The sequence below is a fragment of the Mustela nigripes genome, chromosome X (assembly GCF_022355385.1).
Source record: "Mustela nigripes isolate SB6536 chromosome X, MUSNIG.SB6536, whole genome shotgun sequence".
NCBI lineage: Eukaryota > Metazoa > Chordata > Mammalia > Carnivora > Mustelidae > Mustela > Mustela nigripes.
The window spans coordinates 75,220,670-75,231,656 of record NC_081575.1 but is presented as its reverse complement, the minus strand read 5'-3'; the positions used below and the strand labels follow the sequence as shown (position 1 = coordinate 75,231,656).

The window sequence follows — 10,987 nt, the reverse complement described above, 5'->3', positions numbered from 1 at the left end:
ATATCTTCTTTAATAACTTTAATATAAATATAAAGTTCTATATAACTTTATATATATCTTCTTTATCCATTCTTCTACTGATGGACATTTAGGTTGCTTCCCAATCTTGGATATTGTAAATACTATTGCACTAAACATAGGGATGTATGCATATATCTTTTTGAATTAGTGTTTTTTTTCCATTGGTTTAACATCCAATTATTGGGTAATATAATATTTCTGTTTTGAATTTTTTGAGGACATTCCATACTGTTTTCCACAGTCACTGCATCAATTTACATTTCTATCAACAGGGCACAAGGGTTCCTTTTTCTCTACATCCTCATCAGCGCTTGTTTTTGTCTTTTTTATTTTAGCCATCCTGACAGCTGTAAGGTGATATCTCATAGTGGTTTTTATTTGCATTTCCCTGATGATTAGTGATGTTGAGCATCTCTTAATGTGTCTGTTGGCCATCTGCATATGTTCTTCAGAAAAACTGACAAGCTGATTTTAAAATTCATATGGAATTGCAAGGGAACCAGAATGTCTAAAACAGTCTTGAAAAGGAAGAACAAAGCAGGAGGACTCACGTCCTGATTTCAGAGTGCGGTCCTTACTCCAACATCATCAGTAACATGTAAGAATGTACTATAAGCACAAATTATCAGGCTCTTCCTCAGACCTATGATGCGTGATTCTGATACAGGTTCAAGTTTGAGAATCATAACTGGCCTAGACTGGAAATTAGATTAACTATACAAGATGAATTTGATTTGATTTTTCACCTCCCCATTTTCTGGATACTTATTAATTTCTTAATTCATAGAAGATAAAAAGAAAGATAAAACATATTGATGGAGAGGTCATATAAAACCTTATTTCCTAATTAGAAGGAACTTCCTTTCCACTTTCTACTTTGTATTTATCTGTTCCAACCAGTCATTTTGAATGGGACTATTGACTGGTCTAGCTTGATTTGCACTTGATACTTATTTGTCTAATGACTTGTTGCTACTGGTAAAATCTTTAGCACACAAAAGTGAACATTTAGAATACAGTATGAATAAATGTTTTGAACAGAGATTAAGCTTCATTATGCCTGGCATGGTGTCATTTATAGCTCTGATTTTAGTTTGAAGACTCAGGGAAGGCATATAGGTTTCAGAAGGTAAAGAAATAAAGGGCAAGGTTGGTGGGAAATATATTCCACATCTGGCAGATTAACACAAGAGAGCTAAATTAGTCAGAAGTTTTATAGCAAGGAGAACAGAATAGTATAGTGCTCAAGCATAATTAAACTATAGATCCTTCACTGGGGAAGAAGAAAGCTAGGGAACAGCAGGGCTGGCAGAAGGTCTGGACAGGAATTGGAGGGAACTCTGTGGGAAAAGCCAGAGAGCAAATCAGGGCTTAGGGGCTCAGACCTAAGGAGCAGTGGCATGGACTATTAAAGGACTGGAGTTGGCACTCACGGAAAAAAAAAGAAGAAGGAGAAGGAGAAGAAGGAGAAGAAAAAAGGATTTTATATGTAGAAAATCCTAAAGACTCTACAAAAAAAAAAAAAACCTGTTAGATTTAATCAATGAATTCAGTAAGATTTCAGGATGCAAAACTAACATACAAAACTCAGTAGTATCTATACACCAAAAATGAATTATTCAAAAAACAAAATAAAACAATCCATCTATAATAGTATCAAAAATGATAAGATACTTAGGAATAAATCTAGCCAAGGAGGTGAAAGATGTGTTCACTGAAAACTCTAATACATTTATGAAAAAAATGGAAAATATCCTATGCCTCTAGATTGCAAGAATTAATATTGTTAAAAAGTCTGCATACCCCCAAACCATCTATAGGTTCTGTGCATTTCCTATCAAGATTCAAATGACATTTTTTATAGAATTAAAAAAAAATTCTAAAATTTGTATGCAACCATAAAAGACCCTGAATAGCCAAAACAATCTTGAGGAAGAACAAAGCTGGAACCATCACACTTTCTGACTTCACGCTATATTACAGGGGTGCTTGGGTGGCTCAGTCAGTTAAGCGTCTGCTTTCTGCTCATATCATGATCTCAGGGTCCTGGGACTGAGCCCCGCATCTGACTCCCTGCTCAGTGAGGAATTTGCTTCTTCCTCTCCCTCTGCAGCTCCCCCTGCTTGTGATCTCCTGCTCTCTCTCTGACAAGTAAATAAATAAAACCTTTTTTAAAAAAAGCTGTATTGCAAAACTATGATTATTGAACAGTTTAGTACTGGGAAAAATACAGATATGCAGACCAATAGAAAATAATTTAGATCCCAGAAATAAACCCATGCATATACACTCAAGTAAAAATTGACAAGGGAGGCAAGAATAGTCAAAAAAGGACAGTCTCTTCAATAAGTGGCTCTAGGGAAATTAGATACTCAGATACAAAAGGATGAACTAGACCCCTATGTTATACTACTCAAATGATTGAGTGGGAGAAAAATCTTCTTGACATTGGTTTTGACAATGAATTATTGGACATGACACATAGAGCACAAGTAACAAAAGAAAATCAAGTGAGATCACATGACACTTAAAGGTTCGGCACAACAAAAATGAACAAAATAAAAGAGCAACCTCCAGAATGGGAAAAATATTTGCAATCTACATATGTGATAAGGGGTTAATATCTAAAATATTAAATATTAAAATATTTTGCTATACTACTCAATAGCAAAACACCCATGAATAACTTAATTTAAAGAGGCAAAGGACCTGAATAGATACTTTTCCAAAGAAAATATTCAAATGTCCACTAAGTACATGAAAAGGTACACAACATTACATTAATCTTCAGCAAATTTAAATAAGCACATTGAGATATCTCTTCACACATATTAGAATGGCCATCAAAAGACAAGCAATACCAATTAGAATAGTCAAAATTAACAAGGCAGGAAACAAGTGTTGGAGAGGATGTGGAGAAAGGGGAACCTCTTACACTGTAGGTGGGAATGCATGTTGTAGCAGCCACTTTGGAAAACAGTGTGGAGATTCCTCAAAAAAATTAAAAATAGAGCTACATTATGACCCTGCAATTGCACTACTGGGTATTTACCTCAAGGATACAGATGTAGTGAAAATAAGGGCCATATGTACCCCAATGTTCATAGCAGCAATGGCCACAGTCACCAAACTGGAAAGAGCCAAGAAGCCCTCCAAGAGACGAATGAATAAAGATATGGTCCTTACATACAATGGAATATTACACAGCCATCAGAAAGGATGAAAACCAAACTTTTGTATCAACATGGGCAGGACTGGAGGAGATGATGCTGAATGAAATAAGTCAAGCAGAGAAAGCCAATTATCATATGGTTTTATTAACTTGTGGAACACAAGGAATGGCGTGGAGGATATTGGGTGAAGGAAGGGAAAAATGAAGGGGGGATCAGAAGGGGAGATGAATAATGAAGACTGTGGACTCTGAGAAACAAACTGATGGTTTTAGCAGGGAGGGAGTGGGGGGATGGTTTGGTCCAGTGATGGGTATTAAGGAGGACGCATCTTGCATGGAGCACTGGATGTGGTACATAAACAATGAATCTTGGAACACTGAAAAAATAAAATAAAATTAAGATGTTAAAAAAAAGACAAACAATAAGTATTAACAAGGATATGGAGAGAAAGGAACCCTTGTATACTGTAGGAATGTAAGTTAGTACAGCCAGTATGGAAAACAGTATGGGAATTCATCAAAAAATTAAAAAAAAATAGAACTACTATATGATCCAGTGATTCCAGTTTGGGGTATATATCTAAAGGAAATAAAATCACTGTATCAAAAAAAAAATCTGCTCCCTATGTTCATTGCAGTATTATTCACAATAGCCAAGACATGGAAGCACCCTAAATGGGGCAAACAAATAGATAAAATAAATGTGAATAAAGTACACACACACACACACACACACACACACACACACACGGAAAATTATTCATCATAAAAGGAGGAAATTCTGCCTTTTGCCACATCATGAATGAACCTGGAGGATATTATTCTAAGTGAAATAATTCAGAGAAACACAAATACTCTATGATCTCATTTATATGTGAGATGTAAGAAAATTCAAACTCATAGAAACAGAACAGATTGGTGGTTGCCAGATGTAGGGTGTATGCAGTGGGAAATATGTGTAAATGTAGTCAAAGGGGGTATGTGGTGGGGGATATGAGTAAAGGTAGTCAAAGGATACAAAACAATTAAGTTCTATATAGCACTGTCACTAAAGTTAATAATACTGTATTGAAAATTTGAAAGTTTCTAAGAGAATAGATCTTAAAAGTTCTTATCCAAAGAAAAAATATGTAACTATGTGAGGTGATAGATGTGAAGTAACTTTAACATGGTTATCATTTTTCAGTATCAAACATATCAAGCATCAAATCATTATGTTGTACACCTTAATCATATACAAGGTAATATGTCTATTTTAGCTCAATAAAACTGACAGAAAAAAAAGATATACAAAATCTGAGCAACCAATAATGACCAATAATGACTCAGCAAAATCTGAGCAAACCAATAATTACTAATTTTGAATTAGTAATCAAAATCCTCCCAAAAAGAAAAACCTAGGACCAGATGGTTTCTCTGGTGAATTCCATAAAGCATTTAAAGAAGAATTTAACACAAGTCCTTCTGAAACTCTTCCAAAAACTTGAAAGGAATACTTCCAAACTGATTTTATGAGGTTGGGGTTACACTGACATGAATGTTATATAAAAACAATACAAGACAATACAAGCCAATATTTCTGATAAATATAGATGCAAAAAATTCTCAACAAAATACTAGCAAACCAAGTTCAACAGCACACTAAAAGGTTCATACACTAATATCTAGTGGGATTCATCTCTAGGAAGCAGGGATCATTCAATATATGCAAGTCAAAAAATGTGATACACCACATTAGCAGAATATAAGATAAAATCACATCTATACAGATGCAATAAAAGCATCTGAAAAAATTCAACATATTTTCTTTTTTTATTAAGTTCAGTTTGCCAACATATAGAACATCATTAGTTTTTGATGTAGTATTCAATGATTCATTAGTTGTGTATGACATTGAGTGCTCATCACATCATATGCTCTCCTTAATGCCCATCACCCTGTTACTGCATCCTCCCACCCACTCCCCTTCTGCAACACTCAGTTTATTTCCAAGAGTCAAGAGTCTCTCATGGTTTGTCTCCTTCTCTGATTTATTCCCATTCAGTCTTCCCTCCCTAGCCCTATGGTCCTCTGCATTATTCCTTATATTCCACATATAAGTGAAATCACATCAACATATTTTCATGATTAAAAACTCTCAATAAAATTTATATACAAGGAATATACTTCAACATAATAAATGCCTTATGTAACAAGCTTGCCACTATTAACAATCATGCTCAATGGTAAATGGTTGAACTCTTTTCCTCTAATATCAAGAACAAGACAAGGATGCCAACTCTCACCACTTCTATTCAACATACTGTTGGAAGTCCTACCCAGAGCAATCAGGCAAGAAAAGGGCACGAAAGTCAGAGAGGAAGAAGTAAAATTGTCTCTGTTGACAGATGACATGATTTTAAATATAAAGACTCTTTTAAGAAATAATATTTTTTAAAAAGCCAATCTGGAAAAAAAAAGAATACTAGAATAATAATGGAAGTGAATAATGTTTCAGGATGCAAAATACAAGTACAAGAATCATATGTGTTTCAGTAAAAATGAACATTGAAAAGATAAATTAATGTAACAATCCCATTTGCTATAACACAAAATAGGATAAAGTACTTAGGAATACATTTAACCTAGGAGGTTAAAAATCCATATACTATAAACTATTTCATATGTATAAAAGAAATTGAAGAAAACACAAATAAATGGAATGATATTTCATATTCATGTATTTTAAGAATTAATATTGTGAAAATGCCCTTACTACCCAAGGTCATCTGTAGATTTATTGTAATCCCTGTCTCAAATTCCACGGTATTTTTCACAGAAGTAGATAAATTATAAAATTCATATGGAACTAAAAAAGACCCCAAATAACCAAAGCAATCCTGAGAATGAACAAAACTGGTGGTGTCATGCTTTCTGATTTCAAACTTCATTCCAACGTTATAGTAATCAAAACAATATGGTGCTGGCATAAAACCTGACATATAGATTAATGGGAGAGGATCAAGATCCCAAGTATGAACCATGAACCCATAGTCAGCTAATATTTATCAGGAGGCCAGGAATACTCAGCAGGGAAGGGTAGACTTTTATAAATGGTGTTGGGGAAAATTGGATGTTCATGTGCAAAGGAATGTATTAGACCTCTATCTGTATAGACTGCTCAGAAAAATTAACTCAAAATGAATTAAAGACTTAAGTGTAAGGCTGAACCCCATTAAAAATACTAGAAGAAAATATAGGGAAAATACTCCCTGACATGGTTTTAGTAACAAGTTTTTGCATATGACACCAAAAGCACAAACAATGAAAAATATAAATACTATATGATATCACCTATATTGGAATCTAAAAACAAAGTTATAGAAATAGAAAGTAGATTGGTGGTTTCCAGGGGCTGAAGATGGGGTAAGAATCAAGTTGTTGGTCAAAGGGCACAAACTTTAATTATAAGATGAAGAATTCTGGGGTATAATATATAGCATGTGGTAAATATAGTTAATGTTTTAACTTGGGAATTGCTAAGAGCATAGTTCTTAAATGCTCAACACAAATAAAGGTAATTTTGTCAAATGATGGATATACTAACTAACCTTATTGTAGTAATCATCTTGTAATGTATAGATAGATAGATAGATAGATGGTAGATAGATATTGCACATTGCACACCTGAAACTTACAGAATTTTATGTATTAATTATATCTCAATAAATCTGGAAAACAAAATAACCCAAGCATAGCAAAATAATACTGGCTTTTAGAAAATAACTCATTGGTTCCTATTGAAGTGCCAGTGGCTGACTATGGCTTAGTATGATGCTACTTCTAAGGTAATGAGATCAAGTTATCAAACAAAGGCAAACAAAGAAGTTGGAATGTTGAAATTTCACACATTGGATAGCAGATGAGGTAGCTATTTGGGAGGAACAGAGAGGTATTTGTTGCATTCTGAATCCTATGCGGTATGCTATTATGTTCTGAATATACGTTAGGATTGAACTTTAGATTTACCCCTCCCAACACACACACGCCCCGGAATCCCCTATTCATGTGAATTTTGAAGTTTGTAAAAACTTATATGAAAGTTGCAGTTTTTGAATTTTTCCCTTTGAAAGGTCACAGATCTATTCCAAGTCTTACCTGTGTTCCATGAATCATGTCTTCTTTGCTTTCTCCCTCATTTACCAATGCTACTTTCATATTAAATATGGCTCCATCACTATACCCGGGTGTAGAATACTGGACCACTTTTACCTTAGCTTTTAGAAACCCATTTTCCAACCAAAGACATGCTTTGAAGTCAGGCTCTTTTGACACAGGGATAGTTGAGGGGGGAGAAAACCAAATTCCTTTGAAATTAAATGGAAATTGTTGGGTGATTTGCAGGACCAAGTCTGGCATAATGGATCATGGGGTCTTGAAAAGAGCTCTTGGGGAGCCTGGGTGGTGCAGTCAGTTGGCATCCAACTCTTGGTTTTGGGTCAGGTCATGATCTCATGGCCATGGGATTGAAACCTGCATTGGACTCCCTGCCCTGCTTGGAGTCTGCTTGTTTCTCTCTCCTCTTCCTTTCCTTCTGCCCTTCCCCTTACCCCTACTCTAGCTTTCTCTCTCTCTCAAATAAATAAATAAATCTTAAAAAAGAGAAAGAGCTCTAAACTGAGAAATCAAAGAATATGGATTCTGTCCTTTGCTTTATGACCTTGGGTATGACATTTCACCCCAGGTCTCAGTATCCTCATCTGTAAAACTACTGGTGACAACACCACAAGATTCTCAGTGATACCTGAGTAAACAGGAAAGAAAGTGTGTGTTGTTCCAAAATCTGTTAAGGAATGCACTTCTTCCTTTGGATGATTTTCAGTTCCTGTTCACACTCTCTAATATAGGCTGCCTTTAACTGTCTGTTCAAAGTGGTCACTGGGTAATTTGAGAAGCTCCTTGCTACTTAACTTATACTCTTTCCCTTTGCTCTCCCATCTACTCTAGGTGTCAACTCTGCCCGCTCAGTTCCTCCTTCCTACCCACCACCGCAGGACCCGTTAAACCAGGGCCAGTACCTGGTCCCCGATGGCATCGCTCAGTCACAGGTCTTTGAGTTCACCGAACCCAAGCGCAGCCAGTCACCATTCTGGCAAAACTTCAGCAGGTTAACTCCCTTCAAAAAATAACTACAGGGAGGCAGATAATTTTAAAATAAAGTAAATATAATTATATTTATAGATGGACATTTTTTTGGAGAAGCACTGTTGAAATTTATATATATATAAATATATATACAGATATATATATTTATATATAGAGAGACACATATACACACACAGAGACCCTTGACTACACACACACACACACACACACACACAGAAGGACCAAAAAAAAAAAGTTTTCTGTTGTTTTGGGGAAGTGAAATCTATAGTTGGTAGGAAGAGGTACCAATGACTTCTAAATATGTGATCCCTTCTTAGAAGTTTTGTTTTTACCCTGTCTCCCTCCCCTTTATTTTCAGAAATTTACATTTCTGTGTGTTCCTTTTCTAATTGAGATAAACTCTTTGCTCTCCTGTGAGTGATTCATTAACTTGTCATTATTACCATAGATGTGTTTGTATTTTTTTTTCTTTCCTGATGATACTGATGCTGATAACTTTTGAATTTACTTTGATGTGATAGAGTTTGGGAGTGTGTAATTTTTTTTCCATTTTACTTTTCAATGGGTAAAGGGAAGATTCACCTTTCTCATCTCCCTCAGCTGACCATCTGTGAATGTTTCTACAGCTCTGCAGTTGCTCCAGACAGCTTTTTCCCTGCATCTTCTGTCCTCAGTCATGCCAGTCTAGACATGCTCTGTTGTGCCCTGTGACATAACTGCTCGATATTTCTATTGCTTTCACTGTGTTTTAGATGTCGTAGAGGGATCAAAACCAAACAGAATCAAGGGAGAGTCAGTATAATAATTCTGGAGAAGACTTCTGTTCAAGGAACATTCTGCATTTGGGCTCTTCTCCTAGAACTGGGGGATCCCATATAATAGCACTGCTGGGTCATGAGCAATTTTGCATCTGGGGTTTAGCTTGAACCAGTTATTTTCTTCTTCAAGCTGTTTTGGTTATGGTGTTCCTTTTAGGCCTCTCCTTCCCCTAACCTGAAAGATCTGAACTTGAAGCAAAGGGACTGAGATTCTGCTGCCCTGGGGGAGGAATTCAACTGCCTCTAGTACCAAGTAAGCTTAAAGTTGGGATTCCCCACTGGAATAATTTCAGGGGCCTGGTCATCCCTGCTTCCATTTTCAGATTACAGACAGCATTTATGGGAGCCTATGAAGGGTCAAGACAGAGCCCATCTGACCAAGATCATCAGCTGCCTTCAAATTATTGACCTGGACAGGATCCAAGGCTGACCATAACCTCTTAAAGGAAAGAACAGGAATGGTCATGGAAAGAGGCAGCCCTAGCCCAAAATATGTACCTGCAGCTCCTACCACTCAAGTTATGTGAGACTTCCCCCATTGTTAACAGATCGCATGAACAGTCTTTCATGATTCCTTCCTTCTCCTCTCCCTGTTGTCCATCATTTTCCTGTTCTCCTGGCACAGGAAAATTGCTGCTATTAGCATAGTTAAAGAATTAGTCTCATTCTAAGAAGGCCCTATTTCCAACATTGACCCATCCCAGGACATTGGAAACAAGTAAGTGTGGAGCTCAGGGAGACTTCTCTATGGAGAAAATATCTGAGGTAGAGATATTACCCTCAGGCTGATTTTTGGCAGACTTTAATACTTAGACAAAATTAACTTCTCCCACTAAGAGGCAGGCTCCCTGTTGGGTGCAGGAGTACCTATTCCTCCTCCTCACATAGTCCTTCAGGTTGACAGACCTTGAATAGCAAAGAGGATGGAGTACAAAGGAATGAGAATGGGCCCTGCTATGGAGAACCACTATAATGAGGAATCTAGAAATTGTGAGTTTGCTCTGGATCCTAGGAGAAAACTTCATCATGAAAGGACCTCAGCTTACTAAGCAGCAGTCATGGCTGCATGAGGCCCTAAGTATGGCTGAACTGATTGCTGCTCTATGCCTCCTGACACAGACCAGGCCCTGCTTAGCCTGGGAATTATTCCTCTGTGGGAATCAAATTACAAGCTGTTTGCTTTCATTCTGCCACATTCAAATTGGACTTGTGGGGTAAGCCAAGGGTAACCCTGAACTGGGCAGAGGGCTGGGGCTCGGGACTGGCCACAACTGCTCAGCAAATGATCCAGCTACTGAAGTCCTGCCTTGGCAAGGAACCTGGTATCCAGTGCATAAGCTACAATGGCTTCCCTGGAAAAGAGCATTATTTCAGTGGCTGTGTAGGCCTCCCTTAAGTATACATTCTTTTCCTACTTTCCATTCTTCTCCACTAGGCTTAACCTTGATGTGTTTCTCCAGGGGCTAGGAGCAAACCAAGAGGGAATGCTTAATCAAGTCCCTGGGCCTACAACATCTCTTAACCAAGTACCCTTGCCCTCCCTCCATGCCCTTTTCCCCTGAACCTGTGTCCAAAGCTCCAGGATCAGGAATATTACCTCTTGCCATCCACCTCTTATCTACCCAAACCGCTGGCCTCACCAGATGCCAATAACTTGTGAAAACAACCAGAAATCAGTTTACCATTGGTTGGAGTGTTCCCCCAGCCTATGGCAATGAAGCAGACCAGTGTCTAACAGCCCCAAGGGGAGCCCTGTTATCTGGAATCAGGGTCCAGGTCTATTCTGTGTTCCCACAGCAGTGCTATCCCCCAAGAACTCTGTAGTTTCCTC

The 10,987-nt window shown here is 37.2% G+C and overlaps 1 protein-coding gene across 7 annotated transcripts in view; it reads left to right on the top strand.

The window, feature by feature from the left end:
* ARHGEF9 (Cdc42 guanine nucleotide exchange factor 9) overlaps positions 1 to 8,401 on the top strand; it is a 223,369-nt gene extending 214,968 nt beyond the window's left edge. For all 7 annotated transcript variants that reach the window (XM_059385143.1, XM_059385137.1, XM_059385142.1 and 4 more), the window contains one exon: positions 8,180 to 8,401. In XM_059385143.1, coding sequence (XP_059241126.1) covers positions 8,180 to 8,361 — 182 coding nt within the window. In that variant the 3' untranslated portion in view covers positions 8,362 to 8,401. The remainder of the gene's footprint in view (positions 1 to 8,179) is intronic.
* The last annotated feature ends 2,586 nt before the right edge of the window (positions 8,402 to 10,987 follow it).